The sequence below is a fragment of the Pipistrellus kuhlii genome, unplaced genomic scaffold (assembly GCF_014108245.1).
Source record: "Pipistrellus kuhlii isolate mPipKuh1 unplaced genomic scaffold, mPipKuh1.p scaffold_m20_p_31, whole genome shotgun sequence".
Lineage (NCBI taxonomy): Eukaryota > Metazoa > Chordata > Mammalia > Chiroptera > Vespertilionidae > Pipistrellus > Pipistrellus kuhlii.
Genome location: NW_023425531.1, coordinates 5,817,974 through 5,845,905, shown reverse-complemented (window position 1 = coordinate 5,845,905; position 27,932 = coordinate 5,817,974). Strand labels below are relative to the sequence as shown.

Sequence of the window (27,932 nt, the reverse complement as noted above, 5' to 3'; positions counted from 1 at the left end):
TACCCCCCTCTGAGCTCCGGGCCCCTGGGGGGACAGTGCAGAGGAGGAGGAGCTCAGGTGGGAGGCGGGGAGGGGCTTCTGCAGGTCGGATTTGGGCTCTTCCCGGAGGGAGGCCTTCGGCACGCGACCCCAGAGGGCGGAGGAGGGCCTGTGTGAGGACACGGCGTGCTGGCAGGACGGAGGCCTGGGTGTCCCTCTCCCACCGTGTCCCTGGGACTACGGAGACCCTGTGGAGTGCTGCCAGGCTCAGGAGTGGGAGGCAGGGTACAGAGCAAATGAACGAAGGGCCAACTTCCCAGGACATTTAATGGCAGCAGCCGAGCCCCTGGTGCTCGGACCGCCCGCAGCTAGGCCTCGCTCAGGTACCGCAGGCGGGAGAGCCGGTCCCTGATGTCCTGGTCGCTGTCGGCCTCGCCTTCGGCCAGGCGAACCACCCTGCTGCTCAGGATGAGGTCCTGCACCTTGAGCTTGGCCACGGAGACCGGGCCGGGCGCGGCCGGCCTGGCCGGGCCCGTGAGGAGGATGCAGGCGGCGTGGCGGCCTGGCTCCAGCAGGGCCGCTGTGGAGGACAGGGCGTCAGAGTCTGGGGACCAGCCAGTGTGAGCGGGTGGTGTCAGGTCCGCACTGAGGCTGCACTCACCTTGGAAGGTGACGATGTTGGCAGAGACGTTGGCCAGCTCCAGCAGGACGCCGGGCAGTGTGGGGTGAAACAGGTAGAGGCTGTGCTGGGGGTCTCCCGGCTCCTGGAATGAGAACCAGCGATGGGGCAGGAGGCGATCGGGCTGCAGCCACCTCTGCACCTGGGCCTGGCAGCTGGGCAGTGCCGTGCTCATCGCTGATGGGACACTCGACCCACTGACCACAGCCAGAGCTGTGTCCCTTCGGGTCCCCCAAACGCCAACCTGAACTCTGCACCTACCTGCTCTACCCCTTCGCCAACCTGACCCTGATCCTCCTCAGCACCCTCCACCCGGAACACGGCCCCTTCCCAGCACACTCTGCTTCTTTCCAGCTTCCCCATGTCCGCCCCCAAGGCAGAGCACGCCCGGGCCGCCCTGGGCCAGAGCACTGCCTCACCCCACCCCTCTCCCCGGCTTCTATTTATTTGTACACCTCCAGTCACCAATTAGCTCCTTAAGAGGGGGCCTAAGACTGGCTCTGGTCTCTGGCCCTGGCTTCTGGCACGGGCGTGTCCCCCGATGATGAACTCTGCCCGTACCATCTGGTTGGCACCGGCCGGCTCGTGCAGGCCCCAGAAGAAGAAGGCTGAGCGGTGGTCTGCGGTCAGCAGGCTGGCAGACGGAGGGAACCCTGGGAGGCCTGGAAGGGCCAGAGTCCAAAGGACCGCCCCGGTGTTGAGGTCCAGGAGCCGGATCTGGGAGGAAGGGGACAGCATGGGGCAGATGGGGTGGGGTTCGCACAGGCACGTGGGCCAGCCCTGAGCCAGCTGCTCCCTGGGCTCCACGAGACCGTCTCCTTGAGGCCCCTCTATCCCAGCCCAGCCTCCAGGCCACAGCCCCGTCCAGACACGTCCAGACTCGTTTTCCTCAGCGACAAACCGGGGCGGGACACAAAAGGAAGTGCAGCCAACCTGCCTGTCAGTGCCGGTTCCGTTTTCAATGACCACGGCTAAGGTGTCGGGTTTGTAGTGACCGAGGATGGGTTTCCTGGGGAAGAAGTCACGAGGGGTGTCTGTGAGGAGACGCCTGGGGGCGGGCATGCCGCCTCCTCTCCCCGGCGAGGCAGGCCCAGGGCCGGACGCAGAGGGGCTTCACCAGCGCCCCACGCAGGGAAGCGCCGGGGACAGCGGGCCGCCTCTGACAGAGGCACACCGCCCCCTCGCCCCCCTCCACGGGGCTGCCAGGGCCCGGCTTGCAACAAGTGCGCAGGCCGCTGGGGGAGAGCGGTACCTGAGGACCTGGGGCGCGCTGAAGGTCCACCGGGGCGCCAGCTCCTGGCCGCCCAGCAGCACGCAGGTGTCTGCACTCACGAGGAGGAGGTCCTCACCGCCCTTCCCGGGAACGTCCATCAGGTAGCGGATGGCTCCGGAGCTGGCGGGGGGGGGCAGCTGGGGCTGAGGCTGGAGGCGGGGACCCTCGCCAGAGCACTGTCCACCAGACTCCCACATGCAGCGCCCTAATCCTTAGGTCTCCGATTTGAGAAATAGAACCAGGCCTCACTGTGCTCGGAGAGAGGGGGAGCCCACTGCCGGGCACCTTTTCCCGGGTTTGCACGGAGCTTGTCTGTCCCAACTCCCGTGCCTGAGCCCAGCGTGGCCCCGCAGTACAGCAGCCAGGCCCGCAGCCCCTCCCGGGACCTGCCCTGTGTGCCGCCGCCCACACCGACCTGTGCGCCAGCAGCCTGCGGTTGGTGGCATTGAGCACGTCCTCCCAGCCGGGGTCTCTGCTCAGCGGGCTGTCTCTCCCGGTCACTCTTTCGTACAGGCCCTTCACAGAGTGCCCACAGAGGGAACTTGCTACTCAAAACATGGGAGAGCCTCAAGTCACCAGGGGCTGCTGGGGGACAGGACTCGCGCCCCGCAGCCCCGCTGGTGGGAACCCGCGGGGCCCCAGCCGGGGAGGGGTGAGACCCCCCGAGGCTTTCACAGCGAGTCAGCGATCACTTCGAATCCTAGAAGAGAGCAGGAGCCGAGGAGCCTCCCGGCAGCTCAGATCTCAGCTGAGACCCGGCCAGGCCTCGCCTGTGAGGCCGTTCGGGGGCCCAGCGGGCACAACGTACCGCAGGGGAGCAGGACGTAGTGGGCGCCCGCCCTGGTGGCATAAAGGAGGGAGCCACTGGTCCCACCCACACCGAGGCTCTCTTGGTGGCCAATCTGGTGCCCAGTGCTGCCCGAGTAGATGTAGCTGTTAACCTGCAACACATGGGAAGAGAAAGGGGTCAAAACCCCCCTGGTTTGGGGAGAGGTTGCTTTTAAGTGTCTGATACCAGGTGTGTGTGCGTGATCTCCCACACCGGAGTCCTTCAGGCTCCTCAGGCCCCACCCACACCTCAGTGGCACAAACGGGAAGGGCACTCCTGTTCTTGGGGAGGCCCAAGAGCTACGGACAGGCACAGAGCTGCCCCAGTGGGCTGGGTCTGCAGGTGCCAGGGCACAGGGCCTTGGGCAAGTCCCCTGACGGGTGATCAGACCCAAAATCTGCCGGGAAGTGGCAGACCGGGGAGCAGGAAAGAGGCTCCGGAGGCATGGGCTGCAGGGGCTGGGGGGAGAGCTGTACCTCCTCGTCCTCTTGGGTGAGAACCAGCAGATCTGGGGCCCCGTCGGCATCGAGGTCAGGCACCTGGAGTAAAGGGCTTAGGATGGTCGCGTTCCTTCTGAAGGTGTTGGGATGGTTCCACAGCGTCTCCCCTAAAAGCAAGCACACATCAGCGGGCTCTGGCCCCAGGTCCCCTTCCACCACAGCCTGGCAAATACACAGACCCTGGGCAGGTGCAGGTGAGCACGGCTGTTGCACACACTGAAGTGCACATGTGCGAAGACCAGGGGCTCACACACGTGTTCAAGCCTCACTTCTGGGAACTGCGGAACTCCCTACCCCATCTAGCTATATACATTTTATTGTTGACCCATCTAGCTATATACATTTTATTGTTGAGCCATCTAGCTATATAATTTTTTACATGTCTTTGTTGAATTCAGAAAGGAAGGGAAAGGGAGAGAGAATCACTGATCACCTGCCTCCTGCACAACCCCCACTGGGGATCAAGCATGCAACCCGGGAATTGAAACTGGGACCTTTCAGTCTGCAGGCTGATGCTCTATCCACTGAGCCAAACCAGCTAGGGCCTATCTATCTATCTATCTAAAAGGCTAATATGCTAAGTGTCTGACTGCCTGGGTAATGACATCACGTAGCAACCCCTGGCTTCCTCTCCCTAGTGATGACTAGCCTCCTTGCAGTTTCTTCACCCAAGAACACAACTTGCTTTATAGCCAGGTGCAAACATTTCACACTTTAGCCAAATGCCTGTATAGCATTTTCTCATGTCTCATTTCATTTGATCCTCACAGAAGTCCTGGAGTAGGTAGATAGGAGACTCTGTGGAATCCTATTTTCTTTCATTATCCAGAAAATAGAGATTTATTTTTATTTTTATTTTTTTAACATATTTTATTGATTTTACACAGAGAGGAATTGAGAGGGACAGAGTTAGAAATGTCAATGAGAAAGAAACATCGACCAGCTGCCTCTTGCACACCCCCCACTGGGGATGTGCCCGCAACCAAGGTACATGCCCTTGACCAGAACTGAACCTGGGACCTTTCAGTCCGTAGGTCGACGCTCTGTCCACTGAGCCAAACCGGTCCCTGCAGAAAATGGAGATTTAGAAAGCTTAGACACTTGACCCGAATGAAAAGTAGTAATAAATGGTGGACCTTGAAAATGACTTCAGGTTTTATCAGTGCACAGAATATAGTCAAACACTGCTGCAGTTAAATATTTTACCCTTTGGCCGAAACCGGTTTGGCTCAATGGATAGAGCGTCAGCTTGGGGACTGAAAGGTCCCGGGTTCGATTCTGGTGAAGGGCATGTACCTTGGTTGCGGGCACATCCCCAGTGGGGGGTGTGCAGGAGGCAGCTGATGGATGTTTCTCTCTCATCGGTATTTCTAACTCTCTTTCCCTCTCCCTTCCTCTCTTTAAAAGGTCAATGAAATATTTTTTAAAAGAAAGGGACTTGCCGAAACCAGTTTGGCTCAGTGGATAGAGCGTTGGCCTGCGGACTGAAGGTCCTAGGTTCAATTCCAGTCAAGGGCATGTACCTTGGCTGCGGGCACATCCCCAGTAGGGGGTGTGAAAGAGGCAGCTGATTGATGATTCTCTCTCATCGATGTTTCTTACTCTCTATCCCTCTCTCTTCCTCTCTGTAAAAAATCAATAAGATATATTAAAAAAAAGAAGAAAAAAAAGAAAAAAAGAAAGGGACTTGCTCATTAATTGTAAACCAGATCCCAATAATTCGAATGCCACTAAAATGAATCAAATAGCCCTAACCTGTTTGGCTCAGTGGGTAGAGCATCAGCCTGTGGACTGAAAGATCGAGGGCATATACCTTGTTTGCAGGCACATCCCAGTAGGAGGTAAGTAGGAGGCAGCTGATTGATGTTTCTCTCCCATTGATGTTTCTAACTCTCTATCCCTCTCCTTCCTCTCTGTAAAAAAATCAGTAAAATATATATATATTTTAAAATGAAACAAATCAGTATCCTGTTTCCTACATTGCAATGACGTATCCTATTCTTTTCCCACATTGTGGGAAAAGCTGGGGAACGGATATTGCATGAAGACTCAGAGATGAGCCTAGCTGGTTTGGCTTAGTGGACAGAGCCATCAACCTGCCAACTAAAGGATCCCAGGTTTGATTCAGGTCAAGGACATGGGCTCTTTCCCAGCACAATCCCCAGTGGGGGTTGTGCAGAAGGCAGCTGATCAATGATTCTCTCTTACCATTGATGTTTCTATCTCTCCCTCTTCCTTCCTCTCTGACATTAATGAAACTATATTAAAAAATAAAAACTTGAGTGTACTAATCACTTAAAAAAAAAAAAAGACTCAGAGATGACAGTGTAATTGACAATAATACTAGATTCAACAGTTGATGCCAAAAAGGAAAATTTTCCCATCAAATTTCTTACAAGTATTACTCCTTCAGGAATGCTGTGTCATAAATTAGAATTGAAAGTAGATGTAATCATCATGCTACTGAGAAATCTTAATAGTAAATGGGGTCTTTGTAATGGTTCTAGATTTATTATCAAAAGATTTTGACCTAACATAATCGAAGCTGAAGTATTAACAGGATCTGTAAAGGAGAGGTTGTTCTGATTCCAAGAATTGATTTGTCCCCCTCTGACACTGGCCTCAGTGTTAGAATAAATTTAATCAATTTATCAGTCATTGTTTTTATCAACGTAGTTTTTATATCATGTCTTTGTTGTTATTATATCATGTTGTTGTTTACTTAATAATCAATTTATATATTATTTTCATATACAATCGCTTCTCGGCCTTTTGGCTAAGATCAAGTGTAGTATATTATTTTCATATACATTTTACTAATTTTCTTTCATCTGACACTTTTATTATAGAGAATGGCAAATAGCGATATTAAAGTATTTCTTCTAATTAATTCCCTTTCAATGTGCACAAATCCATGCACTGGGCCACTAGTTTTCTAATATTTGGCTCTAGAGCACCTTAGGGCCAACGCTGACCCTCCCCACCTGGATGGACAGGGCCTGACCTCGCCATGTCTCGAGGCCCCTCAGGACTGTCTGCTGCTGGGCTCATAGGCGGGCCCTCTGCCCCCACCAAGGCCCTGGCTGAGTGGCCTGTGCCTGTGCCCTTGACACAGAGAGAATGACGGTCTCGGGGTTATGCCTGCGAACTGCAGGTCCTGAGGCAGCAGCTTCTGACCAGACATAATCTCGTCCTTTTCTTAATAGAGTGATTCCTCTTTTCCTAAAATACTTCCAACCTGCTCTTTATTTTTCTCCATAGTCTCAAAACCACAAGTTGTAAGGGAAATGTCAGCACCCACCAAATCTAGTGTCAAGGCACAGAATCCCTCAACACCCTGGTAAGCGTGAGTGGCCAATCCCTCGGGGCCTACACAGTGGGGGCCAGGAAGGGCCCAGGGAGCGCCCTCACGTCTAGAGCAGCGACGGGCACAGGTCTCCTTCCCACGCTGCCCGGCCTGTGCGGGCCCCGGGTGCTGCGAAAGCGGCTGCAGCCCCTTCCTCCACAACCGGCAGCAGCCGGGCTCCTCCTCCTCTCTGCCTCCCACCACGTGCTCCCACAAGCAAGATGTACACAGCAGGCGACAAGGCACAAGGCACGTGACCTGGCAGAGGAGCTGTGGTGCTGACTGCCAAGTGGCTGTGTCCTCACATGGGGGCTCCCTTCCACTCTGTGACCATCCTCCCATCCAACCACACGCCCGAGAGCACAGGCCGGCCCTCCCCAGAGCGTGCTAGCACCGTCCTCCGTCTGAGAGGCCCACGTGGAGCGCAGAGGGGACCAGCCTACCTGTGAATAAGTCGACTGCGACGAAAGAGCCACCGGATCTGCCCACCAGGATGCAGGCGGAAGATGCCGCACTGGCCCTCGGGTGCGGGACGTCGCACAGCACGAGAGCCCCGTCCTGGGCTGCCGGCCGCTCCCACAGGATGCTGCCGTTGGCCCCCGACGCAGCAGCCACAAAGGAGCAGGGAGAGGAGAAGCCTGCAGGGCACAGACCAGCCCTGAGGGCTGTGCGTGCAGGGCACGGCGCCCGTCCTCGTCCTCCCTCACACCTGGCTCAGCCCTGCCACCGGGCTCGTTCCCTTTATACCCGGGCCCCTAACCTCCCCCCATCCCCTGGGGGCCCCAGGGTTGATCCCGTGGGGGCCAGTAGCCAGACAGGGTGGGGGCTGAGACTGGCCTTGTCTCTTTCTAGTCCTGCTAACAAAGCAAAGACAATGAAATCCCAGAAATTCCACCAACTGCTTTCCCAAACATTGGAGAGCAAGGACTCCTCCTCGCATAGGGAGTTCCCCTTCCTTACCTTCGTCAGCGCAGGACTGGCTGACATTGCTGCTGCTGTTGGTGTTTTTATAAAGAAAGAGAACGTCTTGGACCCTGTCCCTGTTTATGTCTTTTGTGGCCAGAAAGTCGTAGATGACTGCAAAAGAAAACCAGACTGTACTCTGCAGGCCGGGCCGGGCGTAAAGGCCAGGCCAGGTCTGCCATGGCCTCTTCTGCCGGTGAGAGCCTGCCACTGTGAGATCACCACAGGGACTGGCATTCCCACAGCCCTTCAGAGCACAGCCATTCCTCACGCACACGACGGATGGCAGAATCAGAGGTTAGCCCGTAGGAAGGAGCAGGCAGGACACCTGGGTACCACAATGGATGTCTGAGCACCTTCTATTCAGGAATGAATTCCTCCTTACGTCAGTTTGGGATCCAGAGCAATCACACACACTTCAGTAGTCCTAAGGGTCTAACCCTTCCCTTCATTCGAGGGCTCCGAAGATAAACTAGCCCTGGATGGTGGTTCAGTGGTTAGAGCGTAACCTGTGGGCCGAAGTGTTGCGGGTTCAAAACCTGGTCAAGGGCACAAGCCTGGGTTGGAGAGTCAATCCCTGGCCAGGGTCGAGGTGCATGCAGGAGGCAACCATCAATGTGTGTGTCTCTCTCCACCTCCTTTGTTCCTTCCCTTCCACCCTCTCTAAAAACTAATGGGAAAAATATCCTTGGGTGAGAATTAACAACAACAACAACAAAAATTCCCACAAAAAAACCCAAAACTTTATATTTTAAAACCAATCACCAAAAGAATGGGCCTTTATCCTAAATGGATCAAAGAGCCCGGTGGTGTGGCTCAGGGGACTGGGCGTCCACCCATGAACCAAAAGGTCACCAGTTCGATTCCTGGTTGGGTTGCGAACTCAATCCCTGGCTCTTTAGAGCACCAGCAATTCTCATGCACATGATGGGCGTGCAGGAGGTGGCTGATCAATGTTTCTCTCTCTCAGGAATGTTTCTACTTCTCTACCCCTCACCCTTCCTCTCTGAAATCAATATATATATATATATATATATATATATATATATATATATATGAATGAAGTGGAGTGAGTGTCCAGAGAGAGGCTGATTCAGTTGCTTTTCATAAACTGCCAATTTTTTCTAAGGAAGGCTTTATTTTGTTTTGTTAATCCTCACCTGAGGATATTTTCCCATTTATTTTTAGAGAGAGTGGAAGGAGGAGGGAGAGAGAGAAAGAGAGAGAGCGTGCGGCACAACATCTTATGTGATACAGACACATCAATTGGTTGCCTCCCACATGGGCTGACCAGGGCTCACAACCAAGGTGTGTGCCCTTGACTGGAATAGAACCCAGGACCCTTTAGTCCACTTAGGTGATGCTCTATCCACTGAGCCAAGGGCTTTTTAAAAATTGTTTTTTTTTAATCCTCATTGAGGATATTTTTTCTATTGATTTTTAGAGGGATGGGCAGAGAGGGAAAAAGGGAGAGAGAGAGAGAGAGAGAGAGAACATTGATGTGAGAGAGACATATTGATTGGTTGCCTCCCATACGTGCCCCGACCCAGCCGAGGAACAAACCTTCAGCCAGATACGTGCCCTCGACTGGGAATCAAACCCAGGACCCTATGGTGCCCAGGCCACCTCTCTAGCCACTGAGAAACACCAGCCATGGCCTGACTGCCAATTTCATGAGACAAATGCAAGTGTGCTTTGCTGAAGCTAATCCAACTAGGATGTCACCAGCGCCCTTCAGGAAGACTGGACTACAAAACCAGCTGCATTTCTGCCACATTTCAGAATAGTCTTCTCTACATCTCTTCTGCCAGCTCCTGTTTCATTATTATTTCATTCTGAAAAGTAATCAAAAGGGCCCCTTTCCTTTATTGACCCACCCAACCCATCCTTCCTAAAATGGGAGAGCAGGGTGCTTTGCTCCCACAGCAATCCTTCCAGTCTCCCCCCAAATTCCAGGAAAACCATGGACACAGCCACTTAGGGTTGACTCACTGTCAAAGGTGACTTCCAGGCTCCAGGACACACATGCTGCCCACCCCCCGAGGAGAGCATGGCACTGAGGGAGAGGCGCACCTGCTGAGTTGTAATTGTTCCTCCACATGCTCTCTAACACCGGCCTCTCTGGACACGGGATGATGAAGGAAATCACAAACACCACCAACAGGCAGATGAACAGCGAGAGGAACAAGGCCACCGTCCGGCATCTGGAGAGGCGGGACTGCGAGGGCGCGCTTTTCAAGTTACCTCCCTTTTTCAGCTGGTTCCCCAGATTCTCCTGCAGTTTCCCATCTTCGTTCTTCAAGGGGTGGATTTCAGCTTCTATGTCCTTGCTGTCCATCGCGCACTCATCCCACAGGTTACCTTCTGATCACTGTGTCAACAAAGCACGAGGCAGTCAGCAGAGGCGGCGCCTCTGACCCCCAGGCCCCGCTGCAGTCAGGGCAGGAGGTCAGCTGCAGTGGTGACTGGGGGCGGCAGCCCAAGAAATAAAAGCTGAGTAAATGTTTAGGGTGTCACAGATTCCACTTAAGAAGGTCTTTTTAAACACATATATTTTATTGATTTTTTTTTTTTTACAAAGGGATAGAGAGCTAGAAACATCAATGAGAGAGTAACATAGATCAGCTGCATCTTGCACACCCCTTTCTGGGGATGTGCCTGCAACCAAGGTACATGTCCTTGACTGGAATGGAACCTGGGACTCTTCAGTCCGCAGGCCAATGCCCTATCCATTGAGCCAAACCGGTTAGGGCTAAACATATTTTTTAATTGACTTTTAGAGAGAGGAAGGGAAAGGGATAGAGAGATAGAATCACTGATGAGAGAAAAAAGAAAATCACTGATCAGCTGCCTCCTGCATGCCCCCCCCCCCCCCCCCCACTGGGGACTGAGCCTGCAATCCAGGCATGTGTCCTGACTGGGAAATCGAACCAGTGACCTCTTGGTTCCTGGGCTGACCCTCAACTACTGAGCCACACCGGCCCGGCAAGAAGGTCCTTAGTTCAGAAAGGCAAATGGGTTGTACAGAGTCAGTATAGGACTTATTTCATCCTTCACACACTGATACTCCTTGTCCATTGACCTGGGATAAGCAGGGCAGTACTGGGTCGGGGCTGATAACAAGTCCGCACACTAAACATTAACTAAGCCCAGCCAGCTCATGCCTGGCGACCTCGGTCAGCCTCTGCCAGCCTGAAGCACAGACGGAACCACCTGGTGGGATCCAGACCCCCCGTGAAAAGCGCTGAGTGAGGTGGGCTCTGGAGCCTCAGCCTCGCCCTCACGCCTGGATTCCTCATCGGTAAACGAGAAACAATGTCTACTTTAGAAGACTGGGTTAAGGGTTAAAGGAGTAAGTGAGCAGGAAGCAATTAGAACAGAATTTGACGCATATAAAGCACTCCAAACACTGGCTAGTTATTATTAATAACAAGATAAAATGTGTTACAAGTCCCGCGGAGGAGAGTGCACAGCGGCACGGGGCTGGGCACACCTTCCGAGGCTTCACGGAGGAGAACAAGCTCTCTCCTGCCCTGGCCCCTCCTGGGGCTGGACCTCGGTGGGCGAGGTGAGCAAACCCTGCGTGGCCACCTCGAAAAATAAGATGTAAAACAGTTTGAAGACGGTGAAGCCACAAAAAGAGCATGGGTCCTGACAGCTGGAAACCACCGCCATCAATGCTTGCGTTCTCTATCCTCTTCTATGTGAGAAGGAAACACCTTTTCCTCCCTGGCTGCTCCAAGATGAACCTCCATCATGAATGGCTCCATAACTACCCGGACCAGGAAGTCCATGACCAACAGACTACTTCACCAGAAGCAACTGGTCACTGATGTCCTTCACCCTGGGAAGGCAACAGTGCTCAAGGCAGAAATTCGGGAAAAACTAGCCAAAATGTCTAAGACCACACCCGATGTCATCTTTGTATTTGGATTCAAAACCCACTTTGGTTTTGGCACGACCACTGGCTTTGGCATGATGTATGATTCCTTCGATTTCGCAAAGAAAGAGGAACCCAAACACAGACTTGCAAAACATGGCCTACATGAAAAGAAGACGACCTCAAGAAAACAGGAAGCCGAAACCGGTTTGGCCCAGTGGATAGAGCGTCGGCCTGCGGACTGAAAGGTCCCAGGTTCGATTCCGGTCAAGGGCATGTACCTTGGTTGCGGGCACATCCCCAGTAGGGGACGTGCAAGAGGCAGCTGATTGATGATTCTCATCGATGTTTCTGACTCTCTATCCCTCTCTCTTCCTCTCTGTAAAAAATCCATAAAACATATTAAAAAAAGAAAACGGAGAAAGGAATGAAGAAAGTCAGGGGACTGCAAAGGCCAATGTTGGTGCAAAAAGTGAGCTGGAGATTGAACAAGGGTAAAGATGCTTCGGTGACAGTTGTGCAGATATTTCATGAAAGGATTAATAAACTATAAAAAAAGAAGAAAAAAAGAAATAAAAAGAAGAAGAAGCCCTGGCTGGTTTGGCTCAGCCGATAGAGCATCGGCCTTGGGGACTGAAGGGTCCCGAGTTCGATTCTGGTCAAGGGCACATGCCCGGGTTTCAGACTCAATCCCCAGTAAGGGATGTGCAGGAGGCAGCCAATCAATGATTCTCTCTCATCATTGATGTTTCTATCTCTCTCTCCCTCTTCCTTTCCCTCTGAAATCAATAAAAATATATTTAAAAAGAAAACCTGCAAACAAATATTCATTATTCACAACCCAAATGTCCATCAACAGATGAATGGATAAGCAAAATGTGCTAATTCTGTACAATGGAATACTATCTGGCCATAAGAGGAGTAAAGCAATCCTATACCTCAACATGGATGAAGCTTGAAAACATTTGTGCTCAGTGAAGTATTATAATCCAGACAGGAAAGGTCACATATTGTGTGACTCCATTTATGTGAACCATGAGGGCTGGGCCAATCCAGAGAGGCAGGAGGAAGATGAGTGGCTGCCAGGGGCTGGGGGAAATGGGGAGGGTTTCCTCGGGGGGATAAAAATGGTAGTGGTGGCGGCGGCAGTAAAACCAAACGTCACTAATGATAAATTTTACCACAGTTTAAAAAGAAAACCAAACAAACCTGTGTGCATTGTCCTGAGTGCGGAGACATGTTTAAACATCGAAGTTAGAAAAGGTGAACCTGTCAAAGGTAATAAGTTCACCACACGAAATGACAGTGACCGCACCAAACCCAAACACCTGCCGTGGGTATGGGGAGGCGGGGCGGGGTGTCTGCAGGGGTAACTCGGGGGGGTGGGCGGGGGGAAAGCAAGCCACAGAACCTGGGACCAGGCCTGACCAACAGGAGGGCTGCTTACTCAGCAAATCTGGTCACTTTAGAAATCACCAAAACACAAATTCATTGGCAAAGGAAAGAAAACTGAATGAGCAATCAAAATTCTGAGGTCCTTGATTTTAAAAGCTCTAATTTTAAAGTTAGAGCTTTAAAATGTTGGGCAAGAAACTCAAGCTCTCAGAGCTAAGAGCTGCCGTCATCTGTCAGAAGGCGAGCATCTAGCAGGAGGCAGCAGGAAATGGCCCTCAGCCTGCCTATGCACCTGTTCAAAACGACACAACCATTCACGCTCAGTCTCCGCCCCTCGTTCCCCAGGCCTACCTCTGCAGGAGCCTCTGGAACCGTGTTCAACATCAGCGTCTGGACGGCCACCGGTACATCTGGTGACTGGGTCTGGACAGGTGGGTCTGGGGATGAGAAAGCTGGAGGTGAAATGCATCTCGGGACAGCCTGTGGATGCGTCCTGTGAAGGATGTAGGTCCTTCCGGAGCCAGGATCCTCCGCCTTCCCTTGTCTGGTCAACCCATTTTGCCATCAGATGATGACTACTTTTTTCTTGCCTCCTGGCCTCTGAGTGGAGAATCCACTCCCTCCGCCAGCCAGCAGGAAAGAAAAGCCTCTTCCAGTAACCAAGCCGTCCGAGGCTGCTTTTGGGGTGCTGTTTTCCTTGGAATTGTCCGTAAGCTCAGGAAAGTAAATGCAAATGCAGAGCCCAATCTACGTAGTTAAATGTCTCCTTTTCCTCACCAGTCTTAGGATCCCTAAACTATGTGGGTCCCTAAAGCTAAGAACAAAGGAAAGTGAAAAACAAATAGAACTGATGATTTGGAAATTTTTTTTTAAGTCAGCAATATACATAATACATCTGAAAGGCATAAAAGTATAAATCTCCCTCCCTCTCATGGCCCCCAAACTCAAGAGGGGAAGCATGCTAGCAGTCTCTTATGGCTAGAAAGCCCACTGCACTGACATGCATAAAGTATGTTTTTTAAATGTGACTAGAGCCAAGGCTGGTTTGGCTCAGTGGATAGAGTGTCGGCCTGCGATCAGGTTCAAGATCCCGGGTTCAATTCCGGTCAAGGGCATGTACCTTGGTTGCAGGCACATCCCCAGTGTGGGGGGGGTGCAAGAGGCAGCTGATCGATGATTCTCTTTCATCGATGTTTCTAACTCTCTACCCCTCTCTCTTCCTCTCTATAAAAAAATCAATAAAATATACACACACACACACACACACACACACATATATATATATATATATATATATATATATATATATATATGTATGTATATATATATATATATTGTGACTAGAGCCCTAGCTGGTTTAGCTAGTGAGTAGGGCATCAGCCTTTCGACTTAAGGGTCCTTGGTTCGATTCCAGTCAAGGGCTCATGTCCACGTTGCAGGCTCGATCCCCAGTGTGGGGCATGCAGGAGGCAGCCGATTGATGAGTCTCTCTCATCAGTGATGTTTCTACCTGTCTTTCCCTCTCTCTTCATCTCTGAAATAAATAAAATGTATATATTTCAAAACAAAACAAAACAAAAAAATAGCCGGAACTGGTTTGGCTCAGTGAATAGAGCATCGGCCTGCAGACTGAAGGGTCCCAGGTTCAATTCTGGTCAATGGCATGTACCTTGGTTGTGGGCACATCCCTAGTAGGAGGTGTGCAGGAGACAGCTGATGGATGTTCCTCTCTCATCGATGTTTCTAACTCTCTTTCTCCCTTCCTCTCTGTAAAAGTCAATAAAATATATTAAACAAATAAAAAAAGCCCTCGGAGTTTGATAGGTTCTTATCTTTTGACAAATGTTATGCCACTTCCTTCTGGCCTCCAAGGTTTCGGACAAGAATCCTACTGTCACTTGAACTGGTTTTCCCCATTAAGTAACATGTCCATTCTTTTTTGTGGAATGGTTTTCAGAAGTTTAATGATAATGTCTTGGCATGGATTTCTTTGGGTTTACCCTGTCCAAGGTTTGCTTAGCTTCCTGAACCTGTCAGTTTACATGTCATGCAAAGTTGTGAATACTGCCCGCCATCATTATGGTTTCCGGAGCGGCAGCAGTGTCTGTGGGAGGCGTGGGGGTGGGAGAGCTGCAGGCCCTCTCGTGGGACCTGCTCTGAGCAGACTCAAAAATAAAGTATAGCCGAAACCAGTTTGGCTCAATGGATAGAGCGTCGGCTTGGGGACTGAAGGGTCCCGGGTTCGATTCCGGTCAAGGGCATGTACCTTGGTTGTGGTCATATCCCCAGTGGGGGTGTACAAGAGGCAGCTGATTGATGACTCTCTCTCATCGATGTTTCTAACTCTCTATCTCTCTCCCTTCCTCTCTGAACAAAATCAATAAAATAAATAAATAAATAAATAAAAATTTAAAAAATAAAGTATAAGTGGTTTCTTTCTAAACGAAATGTGTAAGTCTGTAAACTCAGAACTTTTTTTTTTTTTGGTTTGTTTCAAATGGCAATTGCCGAATTTCATATAAAGATGGAATAAGATAAACTTTAAGGTATTTTGCCTTTAATATCACAATGAAGAATCTCAATTATTTTCCATTGAAACCACACACCTGTTTCTGTGGAAAATAATATAGTAATCAATGAATAGCAATACAAAAATAAATTCTGTTTCTCTTACTCACAACGTATATGAAATTAAATTAATGCTTTCCAGATACCAAAAAGAAATTAAGCAGTTTTTAATCTATAATAAAAGCTGTGGGGGGAGAAACCAAGATGGCAGCATAGGGTAGACACCCGAATGCAGCCTACCACAACAAATTTGAATTTAGAACTGAAAAACAGGGGAGGCATTGCCCTGAAGCGCCAGACGGCTGGCTGTGAGGAGGCTCTGCCATCTGGGAAGGAGAGAGAAGGCACGCTGAACCTCAGGAACTGTGAAAGTACCGAGAACTGTGTGCGCGAAAAGGCGCTGGCTTAATCCCGGTGCGGAGAGGAAGGGCCGGACCGAGATTGCTGCTGGCTTACTCCCTGCACACAGAGAGGGCGGGCCGGGCTGAGTTCACTACTGGCTTACTCCTGGCGCGGAGAGGGCGAACAGCTAACGCGGCTGGCTTTCTTGTCCGAGAGGAAAACAGAATCACCCTATTGCTCTGATAAACGGCCCCAGACAGGGAGAGGCCAGACTGTCAGGCAGTGGGCAGAGATCTCTTGGAGGTGTGTGAAGCCAGAGGCCATTATTGCGGGACTTGGGGAGGAGCCGAAGGGAAAACAAAGTTTGTCTGCACCAACCCGAGACTCCGCCCTACCTGTGGCTGAGCACAGAAGCTCTCCCAGAGGCTGGCTTTCTCTAAGGAGGGACTTGCAGGAATCCAAAGCTTGTCTGCGCCTTTACCAAAGAGGTGCGCACACCTGCAACCAATCTTCCAAAACTCTCCACGAACAGGACTTTTCTAAGGCGAGACTGACAGGGAACCAAAGATTGTCTGCGCCACCCCGAGACCCCGCCCTATTCAAGCAGAGTACGGAAACCCTCCTAGCTGAGACACTGCTGATCCTCACAGCCAATTGGCTTGGAGATCAACGCTTCCCAGTGATACCAACAATAAGCAAGGCTTAACAACAAGACTGCACACACAGCCCACAAAGGGCTACACCAAGACTGTCCACTGCAGGTAACTGGGAAGGCTGTGCTACTGGGCTCTACCAGAACACCTAGCACACAAAGCTATTCCATCAAATCAGGGAAACAACTAAAATGCAGACAAGAAGAAGGACACAAAGGAAGGAGATGGAGGAAAAGAAAAGATTGGACATTGAGTTCAAAACTACAGTTATAAGGTTATTCAACAATATCCTAAAAAAGGCCGATAAAATAAATGAGACCTATGAGGATATGAAAAGGGAGCAACTAGAAATAATAAGGGATCAACAAGAAATGAAGAAAACATTGCCTGAAATAAAAAATATTATACAAAGTCCTAAAAACAGACTAGAAGATCGCAAGAATCAAGACAAAGATTTAGAACACAAAGAGCCAGAGGACACTCCTCTGCAGAAGGGAGAAGATAAGAGAATCCAGAAAGTTGAAGATAGTGTAAGAAACCTCTGGGACAATTTCAAGCGAACCAACATCAGAATTATGGGGATTCCAGAAGAGAGAGAGCAAGATACCGAAAGAGTACTAGAAGAAATAGTGATAGAAAACTTCCCCCACTTGGGGAAAGAAATAGACTTACAAGTCCAGGAAGCCCGCAGAACCCCAAACAAAAGGAATCCAAGGAGGACCACACCAAGACATATCATAATTAAAATTCCAAGAGCAAAAGACAAAGAGAGAATATTAAAAGCAGCAAGAGAAAAGCAGGTAGTGACCTATAAAGGAGCACCCATAAGATTGTCAGCTGATTTCTCAACAGAAACCATGCAGGCCAGACAGGAATGGCAAAAAATATTCAAGGTGATGAATAACAAGAACCTACAGCCAAAAATAATCTACCCAGCAAAGCTATCACTCAGAATCAAAGGACAGATAAAGAGCTTCACAAATAAAAAAAAGCTAAGAGTTCATCACCACCAAACCAGAATTATATGAATTGCTGAAGGAGGTTATTTAGGAAGAGGAAGAAGATAAAGATAAAAATTATGATCAACAAATACGTAGCTATCAACAAGTGAATCTAAAAACCAAGGGAATTTAAAAATCTGATGAACAATATTAACTGGTGAATATAATAGAATCAGAGGTATGGAAGGGGAGTGGACTGACGATTCTCGGGGAAAAGGGGAGTGGGGGTGAGGGAAGAGACTGAACAAAAACTGTGCACCTATGGATGAGGACAATGGGGGATGGGAAAAGGACAGAGGGTGGGGTGGGAACCTGGTGAAGGGGAGCAATTGAGGGGGGGAAGAGGATCACATTTGTAATAATCTGAACAATAAAGATTTATTTAAAAAAAAAAGCTGTGGGGATATAACAGATGAGGAAAAAATAATAAAGGAAAAAGATCATGAGCTTAAGAGATTTGTATCTTTCCATCATTTGCACCCAATGTGCTTTTCTTTCCCTTCTAACAAGCTACGCAGCGTTGGTGGTATAGTGGTGAGCATAGCTGCCTTCCCTTCTAACAAGCTAGTATTCTTGAGAACAGAAATTAGAAATCAAGTCACAGGATTTTCAGACCGTCACTGATTGGAATTTTCTCCTATCAATTCTGAGTTTCTGAAATGATAACTATAAAATCTGCATTTTAACTTAATGTCCAATAAAACAAAACAAGAAAAAAAGATGATGTGAGGGATGAGAAGGAAAATGTATCAATATGAAACACACATTGAGGCAAAATATGCGACTCTAAGGCTAACCTCAAGTGAGATGAAAACATACCCCTGTGTATGGATTTTCAAACAGACTACTCGCCCCCGTAGGCACTAAGGAACTATGAGGAAGCAGACACACCCGGCGACAGTGGGTGTGTCTGTTAAAGGCCACGATAGCCGCCACTCCTGTCCTCCTGGGGCCAGTAAGTCAGGACAAGTGGGACAGAAACACTGCGACAGGCCGCTGAACAAACTGGCAGCAATGCACAGCAGACTCAGAAGGCCCCTCGCCAGGCCTCAACTGCACTTCAGCTCCTGCCCGCCCCAGTGGGCGAAACCAGGTCCAGCTGCGATGATGACCAATCGGTGGAGGCCACAGGCCTGGAGGGGCACACCTAGAACACTGATGAATAGTCTGCTGAGACGCTCCCCGGAGACCCCCCATTCCAGCCTGTGAGACAGAGAGAAAGCCTCACCACCCAGGACCAGCTCCTGCTCTCCCTCAGGGGAGCAGCCCCCACCATTCCCTTCCCCTCTTCTCCCTCTTCTTCCCACCGCCCCCAGGCATGCACCTCCTAAACCCTAACGGACCCCCACAGGCTTGCAACCAGGGCAGCAATGGGCAGCAGCAGCTCATCCTGAACCTGATCCCAAGGCCCCGTTTTCTCTGACTTCCCGTGAGCTAGGGCAGCCCAGCCTGGGCGCTCCTGCTGCTTCTGCGCTAAGCCCCTCTGCTTTCACTGTCCCAGCGTTAGTAATTGTTCCTCACAGTCCGTCACCTGGGCTCGTGTTGTGAAATTTTTCCTGCATGAAGTTAAGAACCACCAGGGGCCAGGCCCCTTTCAAGTAACATTCCCAGAGGAATGACGCCATCCAGGGTGGAGACTCGAACTATGAGGAAAAACAATAAAATAAAACAACAGTTTATGTAACTCACTAACTTTCAAGGGCAGGAATGCTACGGTACACACAGGAAGGAAGTAAAGGGATTCTCCTTTTCCCCCAAGACTTCTTTCTCTAGGAAGAGAGAACTGAGTCAGAGAGAACATAAACCTAAAAAAAAAAAAGTCTCACTCTAATTGTGTGTGTGTTTTTTTAATAGATAAAAAAGCATAAATATTCTAACAAAAACAGAAGGAAAACTGCCAGAACAAAAAATTGGCAGCTCTACAGAGATTATGAAAGTAGGGGGTCTAATTTATTCAACTAAAACTTGATAACTGTTTTTCTGAGAAAAGGTCATTTCAAGGTACTTTAATAAAAACCCTGCCCTGCCCTGGCCGGTTTGGTCCAGTGGAGAGAGCATTGGCCTGAGGACTGAAGGGTCACAGGTTCCGCTCCAGTCAAGGGCACGTGCCCCGGTTGCGGGTTCGATCCCCAGAAGGGGGTGTGCAAGAGGCAGCCAACCAAGATTCCCTCTCATCATTGATGTTTCTATCTCTCTCTCCCTCTCCCTTCCTCTTTGAAATTAAAAAATATATATATTGAAGAGTTTTATTCTGTCTTAGAATAAAAACCTTGCTTTAATATTGTAAGGTGCACTGCAGGTATGCCATGCTGCCAGTTACTAGGGCACCAAATGCCCTAGTCAGTGACCCAGAGGGCTTGAAAAATGCATGAATTCATATTTTTAGAGCATGTAGAACTGGTATTTACAGTTTTTTTCCTTCTTCTTTTTTTAATATATTTTATTGACTTTTTACAGAGAGGAAGAAACAGGAAGAGTTAGAAACATCGATGAGAGAAAATCATTGATCAGCTGCTTCTTGCACACCCGCCACTGGGGATGTGCCCACAACCAAGGTACATGCCCTTGACCGGAATCAATCCCGGGACCTTTCAGTCCGCAGGCCGACGCTCTATCCACTGAGCCAAACCAGTTTCGGCTACAGTTTTCCTTCTTGAAATAGGCCCAGGACATCTTAAATAGTCTATAATTATTGCCATAGCACTTGCTTTGATGTTCAGAATGCCTCAGAAATGTGTTCAATATCATGATTTATGGGTCCTCCAAAAGATTTTGTTGTTAACATGCAGACAGTATTAAGCAATATTATCTAAATTATGGCTGTCAAGTACTGAAACTTAATAATGAAACCAAATTACAAAACATCTTCTTGTAGAGCTATATAAAAGATATAAAATTTAAAATGTCAACCATCTTTAAATATTCTAATTCCTTTTTAAAAAAATATATATTTTTATTGATTTTTTACAGAGAGGAAGAGAGAGGGATAGAGAGCTAGAAACATCGATGAGAGAGAATCATCGATCAGCTGCCTCTTGCACACCCCCTACTGGGGATGTGCCCACAACCAACGTACATGCCCTTGACCGGAATCGAACCCAGGACCCTTCAGTCCCCAGACCGACGCTCTATCCACCGAGCCAAACCGGTTTTGGCTAAATATTCTAATTCTACTGTGCAGTTTTCCACATCTTTATCACTACTGAGTAGCTTAAGGAGAAAGTTAACAAAATCAAGAGAGATAAGAATATTTAAATCTGCCGAAACCGGTTTGGCTCAGTGGATAGAGCATCGGCTTGGGGACTGAGAGGTCCCGGGTTCGGTTCCATTCAAGGGCATGTACCTTGGTTGCGGGCATATCCCCAGTAGGGGGTGTGCAAGAGGCAGCTGATCGATGACTCTCTCGCATCGATGTTTCTAGCTCTATCTCTCTCCCTTCCTCTCTGTACAAAATCAATAAAAATATATTTTTTTAAAAAAAGGAATATTTAAATCTTTGGATCCCTTTATTCCATGGCCTTCATAAAAACACAAAGGTGGCCAGATCTCTCCCTCCCCCCAGTATAGCTTAAACTTTAAGCCTTAAAGTATCAAAAAGATTTACTAATAATTTATAGTTAGCAATGAAGGTATTGCTCAATATCAATATAGATATTGAGTCATTTGTGAATCACAGGTCAAAGGACCAGTGTTATGATATCTGATAAGTTGCCAAAATAATTTCTAACACTCTGAATCCTCTTGAAATATAATGGAATAAGTCAACTTATCATGACAAAATTCCAGGCATCATCAGGAAGAACAGGTTAATTGATGCCTAGTTTTACGGTCTTAAAAAAAGGGGAGGGCTTACTTATTTGGAAATACAGCTAAGGACATTGTTATCTATGATTATTTACATTCATATACTGAAAATATCTATTATTTGGACAAATCCTGTGATATGCCATTTACTATAAAATGAAATTCTTACAATGAGCATAATTTATCTTTAACAAAAGAATGTATCAAATCTTCATTTGTATTCTAAACATTAAAAAAAAAAAATGTTGCCAAAACCGGTTTGACTCAGTAGATAGAGTGTCAGCCTGTGGACTGAAAGGTCCCGGGTTCGATTCCCGTCAAGAGCATGTACCTTGGTTGCGGGCACATCCCCAGAAGGGGGTGTGCAAGAGGCAGTTAATCAATGAGTCTCTCTAATTGATTTTTCTAACTCTCTATCTCTCTCCCTCTCTGTAAATAATAAAATATATATTTTTTTAAATCTTAAGCCTGGAAAGCTATAGAAAAAAAAAAAGACCCACCCATAACTCTGTTCTTCAGCACAACTTCTGCAAGGACACAGTATGTTTGCTGACTTTAAAGTGTTTATTCTTTAAAAAATTAGTTGCTTTTTATACAGCTATACAAAGTTCTTAATGTTTCTTTGGCAATGGAATATAATGGAATTTTATAACTATATAAAAAAGTTACCTGTCAAAACCAGTTTGGCTCAGTGGATAGAGCATTGGCCTGCGGACTGAAAGGTCCCAGGTTCGATTCTGGTCAAGGGCATGTACCTTGGTTGTGGGCACATCCCCAGTAGGGGGTGTGCAAGAGGTAGCTGATCGATGATTCTCTCTCATTGATGTTTCTAACTCTCTATATCCCTCTCTCTTCCTCTCGGTAAAAAAAATCAACAAAATATATTTTAAAAGTAAATAAATAAAAAATAAAAAAAGTTACCTTTGCCTAAGAAACAGTATTTACTGTGTGTACATAGTTGACTAACAAAATTCTCTACCATCCAGCACCCCAATGAACTGATGAAATAAGCTACCTCAAAAGGGATATTACAGGATTGCCAAAAAGAAAGGGAAAAAGATACAGACACATACACATACATACACATCCTTCTGTGGTTTGAAAAAAAAAACCTTCCCTCTCCATCAATTTTAAAATTTTGAATTTTACAGCATTTTTAAAGGAATTTTCAGACAATCAGCCAAAGAGATCAGATTTTAAAAGTAAATACTTTAACCTAAAAGGTAGTTTGCATATTTAAAAATTTATTTACTTTTTTTTTTTAAATTTTAAACTGCATGTCTTAAAGTCGTAACTTTGGTTTCATCTGAGAATTTTGAGAACGTGGTTCTATAGTTTGACCTCTGTGAGGGAATAATGAAGAAGGCTCACTTCTGTGCACCCAGAAACTCCAGCACAGCCAACTGCATGCTTCCCACCACTCAGAGAAGACCTACTTCTTGCATTCCTCAACCACAATCTTACAATTGTGAATTTGTAAGATTAAATCAAGGCTTCTTCAAATTCAAATAAATAGAGCAAGAGGGGGAAAAGTGTACCTGCAAATTAAAAAACAGAGAGAAAAAAATACATTCACATAAGCAGAGGAGATACTTTGGAGGAAACAGCAGATGCGTTTTTTTTTTTGTTTTTTTTTAAGCATTCTTTTTTTTTTAAATATATTTTATTGATTTTTTTTTTACAGAGAGAAAGGGAGAGAGAGAGAGAGAGCTAGAAACATCGATGAGAGAGAAACATTGACCAGCTGCCTCCTGCACACCCCCTACCAGGGATGTGCCCGCAACCAAGGTACATGCCCCCGACCGGAATCGAACCCGGGACCTTTCAGTCCGCAGACCGACGCTCTACCACTGAGCCAAACCGGTTTTGGCGCATTATTTTTTTAATGGAGAAAATATGTAAGGAATACTTAGAGGAAAGCTCTGATTACAGATTAACTTTATTACCTAGTTTCACCAAAATGTAACAGAAACTGAAAGGATCCTGTCAATGCTTGAAAAAAATCACTTCACCCCTTTATCACTGTGCATTGATGAAGTCAAAGGTCATTCTTAAAGTCTGGGTGAAAGAAGAGATTTCTTTGGGGAACTCTGACCTCTAGTTTATACCCAGCTGGACTATTTTCTGAAAAGTAGGAATTGTACAGAACAGCACACACTGCATCCTGTCATGTAGAGTAGTTCCCCTTAGCCATGGTTTCAGCTACTCATGGTCAACCCTGGTCTGAAAATATTAAACGGTAAGTGATCCCTTGAGTCAAGTGACCACATACACATAACCATTACAGTATAGTGTTATAACTTTTATTTTATTATTAGTTTTACTGTTTTTCTCTGTCTGTGCCTAATTTACAAATTCAACTTTACCATAGGTACATAAACATAAATATAAAGAAGAAAAAAAACAGTATACATAGGGTTTGAGTCTGTGGTTTTAGGTATCCACTGGAATCTTGGAATGAATTCCCCATGAATAAGGGGGGGGGGGACATTACTGTATTCATTGGACATTTGTGTGGTTTTTTAAAAAATAGACTTTTATTGAATTCACAGAGGAAGGGAGAAATAGAAACATCAATGATGAGAGAGAATCATCTGTCGACTGTCCCCTTCACATTTCCCCTGGGGATTGAGCCCGCAACCCAGGCAGGTGCCCTGCCCAGAAATGGAACCGTGATCTCCTGGTTCATAGGTCAACACTCAACCAGTGAATCATGCCGGCCGGGCTCTGTCGTTCTATTAAGTTGCCTTTGTCCACCTGGCTTGTGGGATGACTTGGCCGGTAAGGAATACTGATTTCCAGCACTTTCCATACGCTGTCCTCCTGCCTGGGAGCCCCCTCTCCGTCCTCCAAGCCTCGGCGGGGCAGCATCAAGCCTGTGCGAGCACTGCTGACCCGGGGTTATCCCTTGTACCCCAGAGAACCTGGCCTTTTTCTTTCAAAGCACTCCGATATCCTTCTTGCAGCCGAGCGAGAGCTATTTAAGGGCGGGAGGACTCTGTTGCACCCCCTGTGCCAAACACGTGGCAGACACTCAGTGTCAGCTAACGGGAGGGGAGAGAGCTTCATGGAGCCCTGGACCAGAGGACAAGCACGATAAGTAAACCACAATCCGTCCCCTCACTCCAGGGCCAGCCTTCTTGCAGACTTCACGATCTGTAATTTCTAATTGGTCTTACAGCACGTGTGCTCAAATGCTTCCCCCCTAGAGCTGGCAGTTATATAAAAGAAAGGGGTTAAGAATGTTTTTCACACAAGGAGGCCTATGTCAAGGCCAAGAGTGGCCCAAGTGTCCTGACAGTTCCACCTGGGTATTTGGGAGACACCCACAATATCCAACCGGGCGGCGTGGATTTTCCGCTGAGCAAAGCAAGAGTCAGACAATGACTGTTACTGTTCCATTGTTTACAGCTGAACAATAATTTCCTCTCTTCGCCAAGCAAATAAACCCAAAACAAAGAATAGGCCCTTAATCATATTTCAACTGGGAACACATTTTAAGGTGACAGTGCCCAGATAAAGGCAAATGCATTACAGCATATGCAGGCAACAGCACTCTCAAACCTCGAGACCCAGCTCCTTTCCTTTACATAAGTGCAAAAGGTTTAAATTTTGGCTCACAGTAGCTCCTAAAAAATAAGTTGAGGCACATGTATCTGCATTTCAGACAAATAGCTATTACATGAAATCAGTTGTGCAGGTTTGTCCAGAAAATAACATAGCGTAAGCTTTTCCCCTGAATTCTAAGGCAGATTTTATTTTCTTTGACTCCCTTAGGAATCGGTGTTACTTCCATCCATACATTAAGGGGTGAGGAAGCAAAAAGTTTTTTTTGTTTGTCCCCCGATCAGGGATGGAACCTGCGCCTTGGTTCCACACCACCTACCTACTGAGCTACCTGACCAGGGCTTCATTCTCCTCCTTTTTGACACCACATCCAGGCAACCTAAGCTCCATGAAGGATTTTACAAAGTGAAAGAGGGAACACAATCCACTAGATTTGTGGGCTTTATATAAAGACCAAGTTTGAGTGAGATATACAGTATGTTTTGAAACATCCAACAAATTCTGTAGATTCTAACGTATCTCTCTGTTCAATTTAGTTCCTCCTTCCAACAGCTACTGCTTTAGGTCATCCTATCCTATATAATAAAAGGCTAATATGCAAATTGACCTAACTGGCAGAATGACCGGTAGCTATGACGTGCACTGACCACCAGGAGCAGAGGAGCTGCCCCCGGTGGTGGTCGGTGCACTCCCACAGGGGGAGTGCCCCTCAGCCAGAAGACATGCTCATGGCTGGTGATCACAGCGGTGGTGACAAGAGCCTCTCCCGCCTCCGCAGCAGGGCTAAGGATGTCCAACTGACAGCTTAGGCCCACTCCCCTAAGCCGTCAGTCGGACATCCCCCGAGGGCTCCTGTACTGCGACAGGGTACAGGCCGGGCTGAGGGACCACCCTCCTCCAGTGCACAAATTTCATGCACCAGGCCTCTAGTATTTCTTTTTAATATATATTTTATTGATTTTTTACAAAGAAGAAGAGAGAGGGATAGAAAACTAGAAACATCGATGAGAGTCATCGATCAGCTGTCTCCTGCACACCCCCTACTGGGGATGCGCCTGCAACCAAGGTACATGCCCTTGCCCGGAATCGAACCCGGGACCTTTCAGTCCACAGGCTGACGCTCTATCCACTGAGCCAAACCGGTTTCGGCAGGCCTCTAGTATTTCTATAACTTACTTGAATTTCTGCAGCCCTCTCAAGTCTTCTTTCCTTGAAGTTGCAAAAGACAGCATTCTAAGATTTCTCCTGATCATGTCAGTTGCCTGCTTAAAATTTCTTGGAAGACCCCTCACAATTTTAGAAAAAAAGCTCAGAAACCCCCGTTTCGCTCCAGGTCTTTCACTGCCTGGCTCTTGCTTACCTCTAGTACCATCTCTCCCCAAACCCTATGCCCAACATTTGTTCCCCTGTCACACTGCTGATCTTTGGTACACACTGTCCTCTGCCTGTCTTCACCTAGTACTCCCACTCTGCCTGCCAAGCACAGGCAAACCCGACCTCCTCCTTCACACTGCTCCACACTCAGAGCTACAGGTGATAAGACCGCAAGCACCTAGGTTGTTCCCGAATGCCTGACTCACAGGAACTGTGAAATAATAAGTGTTTGAATTTGTGGATGAAAAAAGGTAATAAATCATAAATTCCTATATTTCTTTCTCTATCCCTTTCCCTCTCTGGAATCAATAAACATTTTTTTTTTAATCAATGATGATAGGGGGTTGAGGACACATATGTGATACCTTAATCAATAAAGAAATTTTTAAAAAATCAATGATGAGAAAGAATCATTGATGCACTGCATCTTGCACAGCCCCAGCTGGGATTGAGCCCACAACCAGGGCATGTGCCCTGATTTGGAATCAAACCAGCAACCTCCTGGTGCACGGGACAACGCTCAAACAACTGACCACACCGATTGGGCCAGGTTACACTAGTTTTAATGGTTCTTTGACACTTGAAGCCTGCAACAAGAACCCAGAAAACTGGTAAAGTGCCCTAATAAATGACCACTTAATATCAGGATAATCTCCCTTATTTCATTCTTCCCTCCTCTATATTTTCTCTCTAGCACGATCTATATTTTGCTTTATTTGTCTTATTTGTTATCTTTATGCGCCTATAGATTAAGAGCTCCCTGAGGACGGGAATTTTGTGTTTTGTTGAGTGCTGTATCCTCAGGATCTAGAACTATGCCTGGCACTAAGTAGACATTCAGTATTAGATGAGTTCATCTAAGCCGCTGTATGGTCACTGAGAAATTGCAATGCAAAAAGAAGTGGCACAATCTGGAGGTGGCATTAGAAAAACATTACAGCCAGTACTTGGAGATGAGCGGAAATCACAGGGTTTCCTAAAGAACAGCAAGTAACTGCACTTGACTATCCCGATAACTTATCACTCTCTCCTGGTTAGCTCTCAGCCAATCGGTTCACGGAGGAGCTAGAGACTCTTTCACTGTGTTCTCCCCCCTCCTCCCCCCGCCCTTGTAAACTCTGGCTTTTGTTCCGTAAGACAGGCTATCGCTGAGCGATCTTCCCCACAGATGAGTAGTATCAGCTGAGCTCTGGGTTCCTGTGCCAGTTGGTTTAACAATGCCCTGGCAAGGACGACATGCCTATCTGACTTCTCATGGACATTCCGTCTAGGGTAGATGTTTTTCATCAGGCAACACCCTCCGGAGTCTAAGGAGCAATGCCTCGCTCGCCTACCTGCTCAGGCAACACGGAGCGGGAAGTTTCCTAACTGCGACTTAAATCCCGTCTCTGAGGCAAAAGGGCTCCAACTCAACGCAACTGAGTCCAGGCTGTGGAAACCCGATCCGCTGACCCTCTGGGGCTGGACGAGCCGGCGGAACGGGCCGGCGCCAGCTTCTGCTGCAGCCTTTCCACCCACACCGCCGCGCCGACACGCGTGGACTCGCATGCCAAGCGGAGGTGGGCGCTACCCGGGCGGCGCCCCTCGGGGCTGCGGTCGCCGAGGAGGGGAAGCCGGGTGCCGAGTGAAGAGAAGGGCCCCGTGCGATGCACACGGGAAGGGGGGGGACGCGAACGCTTTCACTCACCTGCAGCTGCCGTGCCTCCCCTCGTCTGCACAGCCCGCACCGCCCAGCACTCCTCAGCCCCGCCCCCAAGCTTCACTTCCGGTATACAGGGG

The 27,932-nt window shown here is 48.2% G+C and overlaps 1 protein-coding gene and 1 pseudogene across 2 annotated transcripts; one reads left to right on the top strand and one right to left on the bottom strand.

Annotated features, from left to right (window-relative positions):
- Positions 1-288: 288 nt before the first annotated feature.
- On the bottom strand, positions 289-27,932 carry FAM234A (family with sequence similarity 234 member A). 2 transcript variants are annotated; one of them, XM_036460300.2, is made up of 13 exons: positions 27,841-27,929; positions 13,196-13,281; positions 9,643-9,940; positions 7,567-7,683; positions 7,050-7,244; positions 3,237-3,367; positions 2,740-2,872; positions 2,347-2,476; positions 1,911-2,051; positions 1,592-1,667; positions 1,220-1,375; positions 641-743; positions 289-559 (listed from the first exon to the last, which is right to left on the bottom strand). In XM_036460300.2, exons 3-13 carry the CDS (start codon positions 9,905-9,907, stop codon positions 348-350), a joined length of 1,659 nt encoding a protein of 552 aa, XP_036316193.1. In that variant the 5' UTR covers positions 9,908-9,940; positions 13,196-13,281; positions 27,841-27,929; the 3' UTR covers positions 289-347. The 2 variants fall into 2 exon arrangements, with proteins under 2 accessions (XP_036316193.1, XP_036316195.1); XM_036460302.2 differs by lacking the exons at positions 7,050-7,244; positions 7,567-7,683 and having other exon boundaries at positions 27,841-27,932.
- On the top strand, positions 6,017-6,101 carry LOC118731672 (annotated as a pseudogene).

Coding starts and splice junctions, on each gene's coding strand:
- FAM234A (XM_036460300.2), bottom strand. CDS start 9,907: ATGGACAGCAAGGACATAGAAGCTGAAATCCACCCCTTGAAGAACGAA. Junction 7,684..9,642: donor GAACAATTACAACTCAGCAG/GTGCGCCTCTCC, acceptor TTTCTTTTGCAG/TCATCTACGACTTTCTGGCC. Junction 560..640: donor CAACATCGTCACCTTCCAAG/GTGAGTGCAGCC, acceptor TGTCCTCCACAG/CGGCCCTGCTGGAGCCAGGC.